At 45.4% G+C, this 17,864-nt stretch overlaps 1 protein-coding gene across 1 annotated transcript in view; it reads right to left on the minus strand.

Annotated features, from left to right (window-relative positions):
• RRAGD (Ras related GTP binding D) overlaps positions 1 to 445 on the minus strand; it is a 31,238-nt gene extending 30,793 nt beyond the window's left edge. Inside the window, exon 1 of the mRNA XM_004454520.4 lies at positions 13 to 445. Coding sequence (XP_004454577.1) covers positions 13 to 148 — 136 coding nt within the window. The 5' untranslated portion in view covers positions 149 to 445. The remainder of the gene's footprint in view (positions 1 to 12) is intronic.
• Between the last annotated feature and the right edge of the window lie 17,419 nt (positions 446 to 17,864).

Below are 17,864 nucleotides of genomic sequence, written 5' to 3' on the forward strand. Positions count from 1 at the left end.
CAGGGCGCTCACCTCCCTCCTCAGCCCCGCTGTCCGGGTCGGGGTCTGAAGAGTCGGGTCCGTCCCCGTAGTCCGCTAGCCCCACCAGCTCATCCTCCTCGTCGTCGTCGTCGTCCTCCGGCTGCGGCTTCCCCAGCACCTGGCTCATCGCGCCCGCGTGCCGGCCGTCCTGGGGGCGGTAGGGGTCCCGGGTCGGGGCCAATCTCCGCGCCAGCCGCCCGCAACCTATTTCTGAATTTGGGTTTTGTCTGGAGCTGCGCGGGAGCCGGCGGGGGCGGCGCGTCCCCCGAGGCAGGCGGCTGCAGGGTCTGGGTCGCGCGATTCCCAGCCCGCCCTGGAGCCCCCTCCCCCGCCCCGCCTACCGGCGGAGGAGTCGACCAGAGCGCGGCAGTTCCTCCCCTAGGAGGGAGAGAGAGACTGCGTGACCCGAGTCACCTGACACACTGTCACACTCTCACACACACACACGGCGCGAGTGCGCGCGCTCCCGCCTCGGTGCAGGCAGTGCTCGGCGGGGCTCTGGGTCGACACCACACACACACGAGGGGAGCGGCGCGCCGGGCCCCCCACCCAACAAGGCACGCACAGACGCAAGCCCGGAACCTGGGGCCCCCTAGGACGCGGCGCAATCTCCCACCGCGGCTGCGCGCCTGGGGCCCCCTTGCGCCGCTTCTGCACGTGCTCCCCGCACAGGCGGGCGAGCTGGGGGTCTGTATACCATGCAAACCACCACACACACACATAACACACGCCAGCGGTGCCCCCACCCTGGGCGGCGTCCCCAGCTTTCACTCCGGTGCGTTGGTTCCGATGCCAAATGGGATGCCCCACCCGTCACGCTGCACCCGGGCCTCCACCCCCAGCAGCTTGCCGAGGACACCGCGTGGCTGCTAAAGCGGCCCAGGAAGAGAGAGCTCAGAGGGAAATGTACAGCGGAGGCGCAGTCTCCATAGCAGTTGCCTCATAGTGTACGTTTTGGTTCAGAGTGCTTCCCATCAAGACTAAAAAATCAGGCCTACCTTGATGTAAATGCTTCTAAGAAATAAATGCCTCACAGCTGACTAAACTGACTAATAATTCCTCTATAGAGTTTTGGAAAAGGTCTCAGGTGTATAACACGTTCCGGAGTTATTCATATGCCACCTCCTCATTGTCTCGTTACACAGACTGTAATCCCACATCTCAAAATAAAATGTTTCAAGGCTTTTATAGATTGGGGGGGGGGAGGAGGGTTGTCTCAGACGGGAATAGCAGCAATATGGGGGTGAGTCTAAAACCTGCATTTCTCCTCCATAAGCTTTTCACCACAGGACATACTGTATCCACCCTTTCTGAGTACTGCAAAAAAATCACGTGGATGAACTTCCTTCTGTCAAGCACAATGCGAAATAAACCGGCTGGCGGGCGTGGCGATCCGGATCACACAGGTGCCAGCAGCTCAGCAGGTGCCGTGGCGGAGGACAAGAGAAGGTAGGGAGCAGATGCTGGAGGCTCTTGTGGTCCAAGGGTGCTGCCTCTGTTGCGCTAAGTGGTAAGTGGGGGTCCAAGGATGCTCAGAGCAGTGCACTGCCCTGGAGGAGTTTTCAGTCTAGCAAATCACGACTTGTGTCCTGGACATTTTAGTAGTTCTGAGTGTTGAAAGTGGATAGGATATAACTGCTTCTGATTGGAGAAGTCCTTGGATTCTCCAAATGGAGGTAATAGAACTTGGTAAAACTGTACCCGTTGAGATCCTTCTCAGGAAGAAGGAGATGGGAGAGGTTTTTAAACTGAAAAGACTTTAAGTGAAGGGACAATTTACAGGGGTGTGGTTTAGGGACTCAACACAGTGGGAAATGATTATTACCTCTAAATTGGTAGGGGTAAAGAAACGGAGCTGGAGTCCTGGAAATGGGCTGCAAAGTGAGAGCTGCCAGAACCACCTCACATCAGAGGGTAGCAGTGGAAAGAAATACCCTGACGTCTCTCTCCTCCACCTTCCATTCTTCTGTAAGTGCTTTCTATTGGCCAAACTCACCTGGAAGCCAGAGGACAGGGGAGCCCTGGAACCTAGTACACAGAGGTCAGTGTCAGAACACACATTGGGTAGGGAGGGCAGACAATGGCTCTCAGGATCGAATGGAGGGTAAACAGCATAATCTCATCAAAGGCAAGTTACTTAACCTTTTTAAACCTGATTCCTCATCAGTAAAATAGCATTGCCCTCCAAGACTTGTTAGGCGGATGAAATGAGAAAAAAGTGTAAGATAAGTGATCAATAAATGCTCACTATTTTCCTTCCTTCTATAAAAATAAGTCATAGGGAGGAAGGCTCTTCCAAAGTGGATATGAAGACTTTAGGCAATCCCAGAACTAGCCCACCAGCCTGGTCTGAATTAAACTGCAGAGGACTACCTCTGAGATGCTAGAAGCCTGCCCAAGGTCATCCCAAACCTTCAGGGCATCCCTGGGTTACATGCAGACTGTGTGTGCCCCGTGAACCCAGGGGCTCAGGACAGGACAATTTCCAACCTAATAGCCCCACCAAACCTAAGACCCAGGAGGGAAAAAGTGTTTTATGATCCTCACCTTTTCCCAAGAAGAGGGACCTTAGGAGGAAATACTGGCAGTTGATGGGAGCATATTCTAAGATATTTGAGAATTAGATCATTGTTTGAGAAAAACCAAAGGAACAAATCCTACAAAAATTCAGTTAAAGCCAGGTCCTCAATTATGTCCTACCCCATGCTAGTTAAAAGAATCATATATAGGTTAACAATATCCTAATTCACTGTCATTTCAGAAATGTATAATATTGATAAAGTTTGAGAAATTAGCAAAAAAAAATACCATTTCTTTTTTAATGTTATTGCAACACTGTCAGGTTTTGAGAAAAGGGTATGTGGAAAAATATCTTAGAAATAGAAGCTGGGAAGCGGTCATGGCTCAACTGATAGTGCATCCTGTCTACCATATGGAGGGTCCAGGGTTCAATCCCCAGGGCCTCCTGATCAGTGTGGTAAGATGTCTCATGCGCAGTGCTGCCACACGCAAGGAGTGCCCTGCCACTCAGGTGCGTCCATATGTAGGGGTGCCCCACGTGCAAGGAGTGTGCCCCATAAGGAAAGCTACCCTGTGTGAAAAAAAAAAAGTGCATCCCACCCAGGAGTGGCACTGCACACACAGAGAGTTGACACAGCAAGATGATGCCACAAAAAAGATGCAGTTTCCCAATGCTGCCAGATAATGCAAGCAGAGGCAGAAGAACATACAGAGAGCAGACTATGGAGGGGAAGAGGAGAGAAAACAAATAAAATAAATCTTTAAAAAAAAAAGAAAAGAAATATATATATATATATGGGATTTTTTTCCCGTAGGACTTAAATATAAATTGAAAAACACTAAAAAGGAACCAGGGAAACTGTTGAGAAACTCAGTGTGGGCTTTGTCCAGTGAATTGGCTGCTGCTTGGACACTCTGGTCCAGAGGTCAGGCTGTGTCTGTGTATGTCTCCCTGGGAGAGCGTTCTCAAGAATGTGAGGATTTGTCTCTGGGCTACTCATGGTTTTTGCTGTTGTATGTAACCATGACAAGTTGCCTTATACAAGATAGGTGCTTAATAAGTGTGGGAGGGAAGGAGGGAGAAAGAGAAGTGCATAGTGAGGTATCCAAACAGACTTGGCATATTTTTGAGAGAAACTTCGGAAGAGCTGGAGGTCAAATTTTCTACATAAACAAAACCTTGGGGAATGTCACAGTGAGGTAAATATGAACTGTGAGCTATAAGAGACCAACCAGAAATGAATTAGCATGCAAGAGATTATAACTCTTACTTTTACTTCTGCACCATCACCAGTCCAAGACTGACTAAAGAGTTTAAGGGATTATAATATAATATAATATAATATAATATAATATAATATAATATAATATAATATAAATGCTTCTTTTATTTTTATTAACTGTCTCCTTTAAAAACTCATAACTTTTAGATATTTTATAACATTGTGAAAGATTAGCTTGCCTATTACCCATTGAAATTTAACCAACATTTACTGAGATTTACCATGAATGAGGCACTATTCTAAAATAATATAAACATCAAAATAATCCTATTAAGTAAGCACTATTATTGTCTCCACATTATACTTAAGAAAACTGAGGTTAAACAATTTACCCAAGGTGCCGTATAGAGTAGAGGGTGGAATTACTATCGAACTCAGACAGCCTGGTGTGATTTACCAAGAGAAAAAAATTTGTAAAGTTTCCTAACTAACAAAAGTTAGAAAACTTTTTGTTGTAATAAAATTTGAATTTTAAAGGCCAGAGGTTTGTGTCCTTATATCAGTAAATTATTTTCTTATTACCAGTAAGATGTTTTGTGACAAGGAGCATAGGAGAGGAGCCATTTAAAAGAAATCTGTACAATTTAGGCAGAGTAATTGCAATTTAAATAGGGCTAGCAATTAAAAGACTTCAAGGAAGCGGATGTGGCTCAACTGATAGAGCGGCCACCTACCACACAGGAGGTCCAGGGTTCAAACCCAGGGCCTCCTGACCCGTGTGGTGAGCTGGCCCATGCGCAGTGCTGATGCACGCAAGAAGTGCCCTGCCACGCAGGGGTGTCCCCCACATAGGGGAGCCCCATAAAGAGAGCTGCCCCGCGCAAAGAAAGCACAGCCTGTCCTGGAGTGGCTCCACACACGTGGAGAGATGATGCAAAAAAAAGAGACTCAGTTTCCCAGTGCCGCTGGATAATACAAGCAGACACAGAAGAACACACAGCAAATGGACACAGAGAGCAGGCAACGGGGAGGAAGGGGAGAGAAATAAATAAAATAAATTTTTTAAAAAAAACAGACTACATCTTACATCTTAGGATATTTTGAGGCAACTGATGCTATTGTGTACAGTTCCTGGGATACACAAGTTAAAGGCTTTTACACTTTCTTTTTAAATATGTATTTGAAGCTAATAATTCTCTTTTGCAGCAAACAAAGGCAAGAGCCTTCTACATGAGCTAGCCCAGCCCATACCACATGGAACAGAGATGGGATATTACAGCTGATACCTGTTTAGCCAGCCCACAGAATCATGAGCAAATAAAATGGCTAAGATTTGAGGTGGTTTTGTTATACAGCAGCAGATAACTGATGCACATGCTCTGGATGCTGTGGGAAAATGGACTGTAGGAGACTTAAGGATGAAAGCAGAAATAGGTTGGAATGTCACTGTAGTAGGCCAAGAGAGAAATGAATGAGGACAATGGAAATAGAGATAAGTGGATACATTTTAGACAAATTTTGTAAAAAGAATGGATAGATTTTATTGATGGATTTGATATGGATAGCCTGGGAAAGACCTATGGAAGAACTCCTCCAGGCATTTGGTTTGAGCAACCAGATTTGCTAATTAGATTTGTTTATTAGAACAAGTTAGATGGAGATAGGAACAGAATTGAAGGTACGGGGGAAATCAAGATCCCAACATTCTTTTTTTTTTTTTTTTGTCTTTTTTTTTTGGTCTTTATTTTTTTAATATTACATTAAAAAAATATGAGGTCCCCATGTATCCCCCATCCCCCTCACTCCACTCCTCCCCCCATAATAACAATCTCCTCCATCATCATGAGACATTCATTGCATTTGGTGAACACATCTCTGAGCACCGCTGCACCTCATTGTCAATGGTCCACATCATAGCCCACACTCTCCCACATTTCACCCAGTGGGCCATGGGAGGACATACAATGTCCGGTAACTGTCCCTGCAGCACAACTCCAATTCCCGAAAACGCTCCCACATCTCATCTCTTCCTCCCATTCCCTACCCCCAGCAGCCACCATGGCTACTTTCTCCACACCAATGCCACATTTTCTTCGATTACTAATTGCAATAGTTCATGAAGAGAATATCAATAAGTCCACTCCAATCCATACTCTATTCCTCCGTCCTGTGGACCTTGGAATGGTTGTGTCCACTCCACATCTCTATCAAGAGGGGCCTTAGATTCCACATGGATGCTGGATGCAATCCTCCTTCTTACAGCTGTAGGCACTCTTGGCTCCTTGGTGTGGTGGTTGACCTTCTTCAACTCCATCTTAGCTGAGAGTGGTAAGTCCGAAAAACCAGGGTGTAGGAGCTGAAGTCTGTTGAGGCTCAGGGCCTGGCTATCACATGGTCAGTCCAGAGATTCAGGTCCCCTGGGTATATATTAAACCCCAGCACCAACTACAGTTCCGGTAAAAGTAACAGGAGATCTTGTGAACAAAGATCACATCTGAGTCCAGCTCCATCACACAGAAACACAAACTCCAAAGTAGGACCAACTGACATGGCACTGAACTCCATCTGCCATGACCATAGAACCTGTGGGTCTCTGTATCCCTCAGAAGAACCAGTACCCGGGGTTGTATCTACTTTATCTGTCTTTGGGACTCTGCTGAGGCGTGCATAAGGGCAACCCCTCTGGTAACCTCCTGGCTCTTTTTGGAGACTCATAGCCATATAAACTCATTTGTCCTTTCCATTTCCCCCTTTGATTCAGGTCAAAAAGCATTTTTAACTCCTGGTATTATATGTAGATTGAGATATTCTGCTGGTCCGAGTTGACCCTTTTATTCAAGGTCATTTTCTAGGAGATCCCAACATTCTGGTTGATGGGCAATGTCTCCAAATCCTGCAATTCTGTTCATTTCTTGGATGTCTATCATATTATCTTTGGAATAAGCAATGAAGTTTTCCAACTATAAGCTATGAATGATCTAAAGATAACCTAATTATCCTAGAAAAGTCCCAAACTAGTGAGACTGCATTGTTACATATGGACTTTTTAAAATTAAATTTTTATTCATATGAACTTTAATGGACAAGTTTCTGATATAAATGGTGCCCATAATATGAGAGCAGAAAGCTCTTGAGAACAGAGTCAGCAGAACAGAGGTAATAAATGCATGTCTGCCGATCAGTTTGGATGGCAACCCCTACTTTGGTTGGGAGAGTTATACCAACTGATATATTCAATATAAGGAGATATATACAAGATACAGGAGAGCAGATTCTCCAAGACAAACTATCTTATTAAAAATCCCCTTGGGAAGCAGACTTGGCCCAATGGATAGGACGTCCGCTTACCACATGGGAGGTCCCCGGTTCAAACCCCAGGCCTCCTTGACCCGTGTGGAGCTGGCCCATGCGCAGTCCTGATGCGCACAAGGAGTGCCCTGCCACTCAGGGGTGTCCCCCACATAGGGGAGCCCCATGCACAAGGAGTGCGCCCCGTAAGGAGATCCACCCAGCGTGAAAGAAAGTGCAGGCTGCCCAGGAATGGCGCCACACACACAGAGAGCTGACACAACAAGATGATGAAATAAAAAGAAACACAGATTCCCGTGCTGCTGACAATAGAAGCGGACAGAAAGAACACACAGCAAATGGACATGGAGAACAGACAACTGGGGTGGGGCAGGGCAGGGGGGGAAGGGGAGAGAGATAAATAAAATAAATCTTTAAAAAAAAAAATCCCCTAGACAGAGCAGGTATAGCTCAGTGGTTGAGCACCTGCTTTGTATGCATGACGTCCCAGGTTCAATCCCCCATGCCTCCTAATACATATACACACACACACACTAGAATGAAATCCAGGAATTGTCACTTATACATAGCACTTAATGTTAGATAAACATTATAGACACTTGCAATTGGTTACTCACCAACCATTCCCACACCCCTTCTCCCTTGTGGGGTTTGCAAAGTAGAGACTGGAAAAGCCAAATACTCAAACTCAAATACTCAAACTCCTAGGCTCCCATCCATTTGGCCGGGAGGATGTAAGAGAGATTCCTAGTGGGGGACTTCCAGGAAAGAGATTGCTTCCTGATAAAAGAGGCTGATGAATCAGAGTGCCCTTGTACCGCCCTTTCCTGCTTTGAACACAGTTGTGTAAGAACATGGTACTTGGGAAGCCATATCTTGCAACTGTGAGGTAAAAGGCCTAGGACAAGAAACTCAGCATTCTGGGAATGGAAAAACAGACAGAGAGAAAGAGCCTAGATAACCTTTCAGAGGTGCTACACCCAAATCTGGAAATGTGTACCTCCAAATACCTTCATGAGAAAATTTGAAGTCCATTCCTTGAGCCAGTGTTTCCCCACCTTGTCAGGTCATAACACACAGAGAAAATGATACTATTTGTGTGGCACACTGGAGTAAATGGACAGGCTGCCTGCAACCAGAGGTAACTGACCAAGGACTCTGACCACCCAGATTCTACCCAGCTGCATCAAAAAAAGCTGAAAGGATCAACAGGTTGCCCATACCTGTAACCTCTTCCTGGCAGACAGTGATGGCTGTAAAGCAGGGGGAAGCACCACTTAAGCTGCTGAAGGTGGGGTATTATGAACTTGCCAGAGAATATATCCTAATTGACACAATATACACATTTTATGAGTGAATGGATGCATGAAACTTCTCATACACCTGGTGGTGAAATTCAGAAGTCGTGTCTTATGCAGAGGATCCTGGTAGAGGTGGCCCAGGATATTACAGGAGGTAATTGAAGCTCACAAGAGAAGGGGCTTCCTTTTTGCTTCTCTTTGCTCTTCTTACTTAGTTCTCTCTCTCCATAAGAACTGGTTCTCTGTGCTTCTCCTGGAAGATGGTGAGACATATCTGCCCCACCCTCCCAATCCCAGTGATTCTGGGACCAGGCTAACGGGTTCAGATCCTAACTCTACCATTCACCAGCCATGAAACCTGGAACACTTTCTTTGTGCCTCAGTTTCTTCATCTCTAAACTGGTGATAACATATATCTCAAGAGTTTAAATTAATTAAACTATAAAAATTTAAAACAGTAAGCACTATATAAGTTAACTATTATCTTTGATTCCCGGTCCAAAAAAAAAATCTGATTGGTTGAGTGCCTGCTTCACATAAAAAGGTCCCAGGTTTAATCTCCGGTACCTCCTACTTAAAAAAAAAAAGTTATCAGTTGAGTGGTCCATTCCTAATTTCATCTTCCTATCACACTTTACATAGCACCACGTGCAGAGCATCTATCTCAACTATAACTTAATATTTGATTGAGGACTGTTTTCACCACTAGATTCCCCAATGGCCAGGAACATCTACTTTTCCTCACCGTTCTATCTCAAATGCCTAGTAAAGTGGTCAGAATCTCTGTGAAGTACAATTCCAGGACATACCACTCACCTTCTAGTCTATTAATAGTGCTGTAGGGGAGCTTGATGGTGGTCAGTGTCCAATAAATATGTGCTGATGACTGAATTAATGGTCTGATGCACTCTGGCTGGGGGCACAGTTCTGTGGTATACATTAGCTTCAGAGGTCTACTAGGCTCATGGGTGGGAGGCAGTTCTTAAAGAAGGGTAGTAAACTGGACAGAAACCTCCAAAGTATCTACCATGTGCCTCATATTGCCAGGCACAGGGAATATAAAGTCAAACAAATGACAGGCTAACATTGCTCATGGCATAACCAACAACCCCCGCCCCCATCCTCCACACATACTTTATCTTTAGTTTGACAATCCTGAATGTTGTTGGGTAAGAACATACTCAGGGAAGGAACCCCAGATCCTGTGGTTGAGTCATGACTGGTATAAGCCAGGTAGGGTACTTACCACACACTCACATAGTTTGTGATCCAGTTGTGACCAACTGGATGTAGGAAAAATATATATTTAATGGACATGTCAGAAGAATTTTTTCCCTGACTAAAATATATCCATGAAAAGGCCTGCCTCTTTTTCCTGCCTAAAAGTCAATCCAAAAATAAAAGCCATTAAAATGGCACAGTAGAATGATAGAAAGGCCCAGATATCTTCACTATGCAAGTTATTACATGTGTTTATTGTTTAAGCCATTCTTGCCAGGCACTCTGTTTCTTGCAGCCAAGAACATCCTAACTGATAAACACGGTCCCTTTACCCTGAGAACAGAAAGTGACTGGGGAAAACAGATCAGAAAATCAGTTGTCTAATATCAGGAACAGATACTACAAAGCTACTGATATAAGAACAGAAACATAGATCACTGGAAAAGAATTTGCAACAGCAAATTTGCAATAGCAGAAACTGAAGCCAATCCAATGTCACATTGGATAAATAAATTGTGGTATATTTTTACAATGAAATACTATATAGCAGAGTGGTTCAATAGCAGAATCTCAGAAAACAATGCTGAGAAAAACAAACAAGTTGTACAGGAATGATGCAGAATGATTTCATTTACAAAAAGGTTAAAAAATAGGCAACACTGAGTAATGTAGTGTTTAGAATATGTATGTATGTGATATGTATGTGATACATGTGTATGTGATAAAAGAATATGTATGTATATGATACATATGTATGTGATAAAAGAATCTCCTTTTCAAGAGAATATGATCATGGAACAGTATTTGGAAGGTTTCTGATTTCGTGGACACTTTACCAAGAGCAGTTGTGGTGGAGTGGTGGGGATAGAAGCCAGAATGGGTGGGCTGAAGGAGAAATTGAAGCTGATGACATGAAAAATAGCTAGTGCGGCCAATTCATTAAAGCAATGTTGTTGGAATATGAGCAGATCATATTCTCAAAGCAGTGAAAATTATTTGCAGAGAAGACTTCTTTCCCATGAGGCAGAAGAGGGATTGTGGGTTAAATATATGAGGCTGGCTGTGATTGAGTTGAACAGAGTGACAAGAATGAAGCAGCAGCTCCTCACATAGAAGGAGATTTTTAAATTTTTATCTATCTATCTATCTATCTATCTATCTATCTATCTATCTATCTATCTATCTATCTATCTATTTTTATTTTCCTCCCCTCTCCACCCCAGTTGTCTGCTCTCTGTGTCCATTCGCTGTGTGTTCTTCTGTGACCACTTCTATCCTTATCAGCGGCACAGGGAATCTGTGTTTCTTTTTCTTGCATCTTGTGTCGGTTCTCCGTGTATGCGGTGACATTATTGGGCAGGCTGCACTTTCTTTTGCGCTGGGCTGCTCTCCTTACAGGGGTGCACTCCTTGGGCGTGGGGCTCCCCTACGCGGGGGACACTCCTGCATGGCACGGCACTCCTTGCGTGCATCAGCACTGCGTGTGGGCCAGCTTCACATGGGTCAAGGAGGCCCAGGGTTTGAACCGCAGACCTCCCATGTCGTAGGTGGACACCCTATCCATTGGGCCAAGTCTGCTTCCCAGAAGGAGATTTAAGAATCTCTTTTCATGTGCTGCCCAAAGACTATGTGCTGACTTGGAGATCAGAGGGCAAGATCTCCAAGCAGCTCACCCATCACCTGCCTTTGGCTTTCATAAATCTCCCTTACCAGGAATTCCCATTAATCAGTCCCTGAACAACCACAGACCAGCCAGCTCCCAGGTCCATTCACATGCCTTGCAGGCTGGCTCGGGCTTTCTGTTTATTTTAGCAGAATTCATGCTTGATTGCTCTGACTGCCCACAAATATAACTTAAAACCCCATGTCACTGTGACATTATTGTGATGTTTTAAAAGCCCCCCCCCCCCCCAAGAGGAATGGAACACCCTGCATCTTTGGAAGTTTCTTCAAGGAACTACCTAGAAAACTCCATGAACTACCTAGAAAACTCCATAATCTGAAAAAGCCTCAAGAAGACTGAAACTCCATTTTGGGGTTCCTCTCCCTTTCCATCTCTCTCTACCTTGAGAGTAGATAACCTGTTATTCTTCACAGGGTTGAATGAGAATCCAACCATTCATTCAACAATAATTATATTGAGTGCTTACTATGTGGGGAGAAAAAAAAAACAGACAAAACAGACTGAGATAATTGTATGCAAAGTGTGATAAGAATAGGGGGTAAGGAAAGTTCAAAGCTTTTGCTGGATCCATATGGGAAGGTTCCTGACAAGTTACTTATGAACCAGCTGTTTGTAATAAAGGCTCCCTTACCTCTCTCCAGCTGCCCTAATAAATCTGGGGCTTTCATCATTCTTGTTCAGCTTCCACTAAGCGGTAACCCAAGGGAACTACTGTTGAAGACTGGAGGTTTGATCTCCCAATTCTCCTCTCCCTGCAGTAAACCTCTTGCTGTTAAAACCTCACCCCATTCCGGGCCCCTTTCCTTCTACTCCTCGGAAGGAAGCTGCTCGGACGCCGAAGGGGTAGCGGCCCCAAGTCGGAGTGGGCTGCTGACCCGGGAGAACCCCAGAGCCTTGGGGGCCCCCACCTTCCTCCCGGCTCCGGCCTCGGCTGTGTGGTGGTGACCCCGCCGCCGTGGCCCCGGTCAACCACTGCGGGGCGCTGCCGCCCCATTTTAGGAGCCGCAGGTGGGGCGGGGCGGAGCGCCCGGCGGAGGGCCCTGCGGGCAGTCGGGCGCGACGCGCTCGGCCACAGGTAAACCTGCGGGAGCGGCGAGCGCGGCCAGGTGAGCGGCGGCGCGGGGCGGCGCCGAGGCCCAGGGGCCGCCGGAGCCAGCCGGAGCCCGTCCCCTTCGTCTGCCCTCGGCCCCCGCCCAGTCGCCAGCACCAGTCCCTGCGGCGCGGACGCCCGGGTCGGCCGAGAAGGTACCGGGAGACCGCGCCGGTCCCTTCGACCTCCCTCCCTCCTCCGCGCGCTTCCTCCGAGGGTTGGCTCCCCGCACCCGGGGTCGCCTCTCACCCCGGGAGGGCGCTGTCGGGGGTGGGGGTGCTGCGCCCCGGGCCGCTGTCTGGTGGCGAGAGGACCCAGACGCGGCGCGTTGCCCCCTCCCCTGCGGCCTCTGGGAAAGCCTTGGGGCGCCTCCTTTCGCCTTCGCCTCAGCTGCCTCCCTAGAGTCGGGAACGTTGGCCGGGGTGGGGTGGGTTAGAGAACTTTCTCGTCTTCGCTCGGACCCCTCTCCTTTCCCCAGCGAGCTCCAAGAGTTTGAAGAAAGTCGGGGCGGGGGCAGGGGTCGCCAGCTGTCCCCCCCGCCTGCGGGGCGCGTAGGCCGGGCGCAGAGCCGCCGGGCTCGGACGCGCCGGTGCCTTCCCCACCCCACGCTCCCACCTCGGGGACCGCGAAGGCTGTTACCCAGCCCCGAGGAGAGTCGCCGAGACTGCGAGGAAGCCTCAGCCGCTCTGGCTGGAATTAAGCTCTGAAAAGAGTTAATGTGGCATCTCCCGGGCCCGCGGGAGCGAGCGCGTCGTCTGCTTTGGGTTCAGACGTCAACCTGGGACGCTCGTCTTGGGGGTTTAACTGGACTGGTTCTGGTAGGTCTGGGGGTGGGAGGGGAAGTGGAGCATTATTTGTGACTCTAGAGGGACTTAGTAAAGCTGGTCTGGAATGCTTTCTCTGAAGCATGGTGAAAAGACTCAAGCTTCGTGGTCATGGGGATTGATTCTTGAGGCCACCACTTGTTAGGTGTGCGACTGTGGAGAATCTACTCCTTGACGCCTTAGTTTGTTATAATGGTGAACTGATGGTCTTGTACTTAACCTGGCAGTATTGTGGAAGTTAAACGAAATGATTGAAATAAAATGCTTGGCGTAGTGTTCGTGAGTGTCTGGCCTCCTTTTTGTGACTATGTGGGATGATGATATTCATTGATGTTTAGGTAATCTCTGTTAGGCCAGTGTAAGTGGAAAGAATTTAGGCAATGAAGACAAGTACACCTGGGTTCAAGATAGCCCCTTGTGGACTGATTGACTCTGAGCAGGGGCTTCCCGTCGTTAAAATAGCAATAGCAGGAGCATTGTTCTGGCATGAAGTAGGTGTGCCTATACATGCTTAACTTCCTTCCATTACCCTAACCAGATGTTTAGCACGTGGTAAATGAGGACTTTTTTTTAAAAAAATTAGGAATACACATTAAAATTGAGAGTTTCCTCTCCCTTCTGTTGTAAGTGGGGGTGGGGGGGTGGGGAAGAGGGATGAAGAGTTGCAAAAGAGACTCAAAAACAGCTAGTTGCAAGATGTTGGGAGATATAAACCAAGAACAGTAAAGAAATGTTAACTCCTTATTTGTTGGTGGTGGTACCAAAAAGTGATTTTAGCCTTCCGTTAGCCTCTCCAAAGCCCTCCTCATAAACATTTACCCCAAGTAAAAGCAGAGTGCCTGTGATCCAATTCAGCTTAGTGACAAAGCACGTGCCCAACCCCCAGGGCTCTCCCATGTATTATAGAAATTCTGGTGCCACTACTGTGAACTTTATCATATGTACAAGGAAGTATAAAACTTACAGGTACAATTTAAAGAATAAGAATTCAATCCAATAAGAACACACCCAGCCAATGAATACAACCTCACTGGGACCTGGGAGCTCCCCATGAGCTCCTCCCTATTGGATTCCACTCACTTCTCCCCCCTCCCCCAGGGAACCACTATTCTGGATTTCATGCTATTTTTTTCCCCCATGTTTTTCATATACGATATCTTATATGAAAAACTCAATGGAAAAGAAGTTTCCAAGAATCATTTCCACAATAACCTGGAGCATTCTTCTTGATTTTAAAAGTGTATCAAAAGTAAGGTAGAAACTACAATAAAGCACAAAGTCTCAAGGTACTGGGGTTGCATAGTCTTTCTTCAGAATTTTTCCTCCATTTACCTGACACAAGCTCTGTGGGTGTGTGCTGTCTATGCAGGGGAGGCTCATTCTCTCCCAACATAGCTTGGAGGCTGTAATTTTTAAAGCTTTGCATAAGTCTTTAAGAATTGGAAACACAGTAATTTGTGTGCATGTGTTTTAGATGTTTTCCCCCCTTTCAGTGCAAATTATCTAGGGGGCATTGCTTGAGATTTGCAGGATTAGGCAGACTGGGTGACCTTTAAAACCTATTTTAACCCATATTCTTTTCCTGGCTATTGTATTAGTATTTGTGTTATGGTTTTTGTTTTAAGTTATTTCTTCAGAGTTGCACAGCTCTCCTCTGAATTTTGCACAACTCTGATAGCTTTTCGGTTTAAGGTCCCCAGATTTCTTGGTTTATAGCATCCTTAGTGTTTCAGTAATTTTTTTAATAGGACCCCTAGGTTTATTAAGTATTTGGTAGTAGTTATGTCCAAACCACTTAATAAGTATTTATGTTCTATCAGTTTAGGAATCTTTTGAAAAATAATGCTCATAAATTGAAAGAAATAAGTAATATTTCTATATCATTCTAAACTATACTAATGAGAGGTATATGCTTCTTGGGCACTGTATAACTTCTCAGATCTTGGAATCAGATTTGACACTGGTTTTCTAATTTCCTGTTCCACATTGATTTTCCCTCAGCACTTGCTTTTTTATCTCAGCAACCTCTGAAAGCCCAGCTTTGCGAAGATGTGAATTCATTGATAGGAACATGACATGATTTAATATTGAAATCTCCAGTTAGTAAGTTCGGCAGTATCCAACATGTTGATCAAACCATGTTTTCCTTGAAAATTTAAAATATTCCCATGTGCTCCTATGAATTTGCTGCACACTCCAGGGTGCCTTGATGCAGTCAGGGAACTGTGGGGCTAGGAAAAAGCCCCCTTCCAGAGAGTGTGGTTACCAAGAGGTCTTCCTGAAGCATCCTTGCTTTCCAGGTTAAGCTTCTATGTCTTGACTTTCTCACCTATAAAAAATGGTTAATGCCTACCTAAAAGGGACATTAAAAAGATAAAACTAGATAACGTACATAAAAGCATCTCTTAAGGGCCTGGTATGTAATTGATTCTCATAAGATGTTAACAGTTTTATGAGTATTATATGTACATATATGTACAGTAATAGTTATGTATCGTTACCAGTATTTAAGAACAACCAATACTTAACCTCTCAATCTTAGCAAATAATTTATGTAGTGATTAGATCACATTATAAAATGGTTTGTCATTTCTCAAGTGATGAGCTCTGGTGTATTATTGATTTCTCCAGCCATCCTTGGAATGTTAGCTTTCATTTGCTAACTGTGCCTTGGTTTGGGGAGAAAGTCATTAGATGAACTTTTCAAGCCTGAAAACATTTCAAGTAGAATTTAATATGCGTATTTTCTTAGTTTGCTAGGACTGCTCTCTTAAAGTACCACAAACTAGGTGGCTTAAAACAACAGCATTTATTATCTGTCTGTTCTAGAGGCAAAAGCCTGACATCAAAGCGTTGGCAGGGGACAGTCCCTCTGACATCTATTCCTTGTCTCTCTCCTGACTTCTGGTGGTTACTTGTAATCCTTGATGTTCTGTGGCCTGTGGCAGCATAACGCTCTCTCTGCCTCTGTCACGTGGCTGTCTTCTCTCTGTGCCCAGGTTTCTTCTGATAAGGGTCCACCCTACTCCAGTAGGACCTCACAGGGTGGTTATACAGCATGACCTGCCTAATTCCATCTGGAATGACCTTCTTTCCAAATAAGGTCATATCCTCAGGTCTGGGGATTAGAACTTTAATTCAATTCATAACATGCATATACATACAGTACACAGAGGCAGATCATCTTTTTCAGTGAAACTTTTATTAAACTCCAGAAGCACTAAAGAAGTCTTTTTTATTTAAAGATTTATTTTATTTATCCTCCCCCTGCCCCCACATTGTTTGTGGTTGCTGTCTGCTCTTTGTGTCCATTTGCTGTGTGCTTTGTCTGCATATCTTCTCTCTAGGAGGCACCAGGAACTGAACCTGGGACCTTCCATGTGGGAGAGAGGTACTCAATCACTTGAGCTGAGTGACTCAAGTTTGGTAAATTCTGCCTTGGAGGACGCAAATTTAATTTTAAGATTGTCTTCTGATTTATATTCTCCATTTCAAATATATTGTAAATATGTCATACAACACATTCTACTTTACTTAGTATCCAAGGATTTAGGTTAGCTATAGCAATTATGCAGTGACCCAGACTCGTTTTTTTTCCTTTCACTTTTCTTAAAGCCTTTACTGAGACACGATTGAAAAGTTTACAGATACACATGGAAAAATAAGACATGATCACAATCAAGTGTAGACAAGCTAACCAGAGAGCTTAAATACCTTGTCAGCTAATGGAGAAGCTGAAGTGCTGGGAATGAGACATGGTGTAGGGCTGAGAAATGGGTACTAATATTCTTCTTGCTCACCCTCTCCTTCAACGGAATCTATACCACTCTCCTCATAATCCTTCTCAAGGGCAGCCATGTCTCACGGGCTTCAGAAAACTCTCCTTCCTCCCTCCCCTCACTCACGTACCAGTGAACAAAGGCATGCTTGGCATACATCAGGTCAAAGTTGTGGTCCAGGTGAGCCCAGGCTTCAGCAATGGCTGTGGTGTTGCTCAGCATGCACACAGCTCGGGGGACCTTGGCCAGGTCTCCACCAGGTATCACAGTGGGAGGCTGGTAATTAGTGCCAACCTTGAAGCCAGTGGGACACCAGTCCACAAACTGGATGCTACGCTTGGTCTTGATGGTGGCAATGGCAGCATTGACGTCTTTGGGAACCACATTGCCATGATACAAAAGGCAGCAACCAGACTCATTTTTAACTCATGAAAGGGCTGGATAAGTGGCAAAATTGTAACTTGCAAGCTTCTCTTATACATATGATTCTTCAATATTTGCATTCATATTAGAAACCGTTTAAAAATCATGATTTGACTATTTCACTCAACTCAAATATATTCTGTTAAGGTAAGCTGCTGTAACAAACACTCCCACCCGCCCCCAATCTTGGTGGCATAATCCTGTAGAAGTTTATTTGTAGAACATCTAAAGTCAAAATTGGATAGTCCCTGTCAGGTAGCTCTCCTAAGTGGAAGTCCTTCAAATGACTTGGGACACCAAGCTCATCTTGTGATGGCACCATCTCCAACAGGTGACTTCTAACTCACTACAAGGGGAAAGAGCATGAGCCACTTCAGCTAGCAAGTGAAACATATCACTTCTACCCACATTCCATTGACCAAAATCAGTTACATGGCTCTACTTACACTCCAAGAAACTGGGAAATGTA

Source organism: Dasypus novemcinctus, chromosome 11 (genome assembly GCF_030445035.2).
Source record: "Dasypus novemcinctus isolate mDasNov1 chromosome 11, mDasNov1.1.hap2, whole genome shotgun sequence".
Lineage (NCBI taxonomy): Eukaryota > Metazoa > Chordata > Mammalia > Cingulata > Dasypodidae > Dasypus > Dasypus novemcinctus.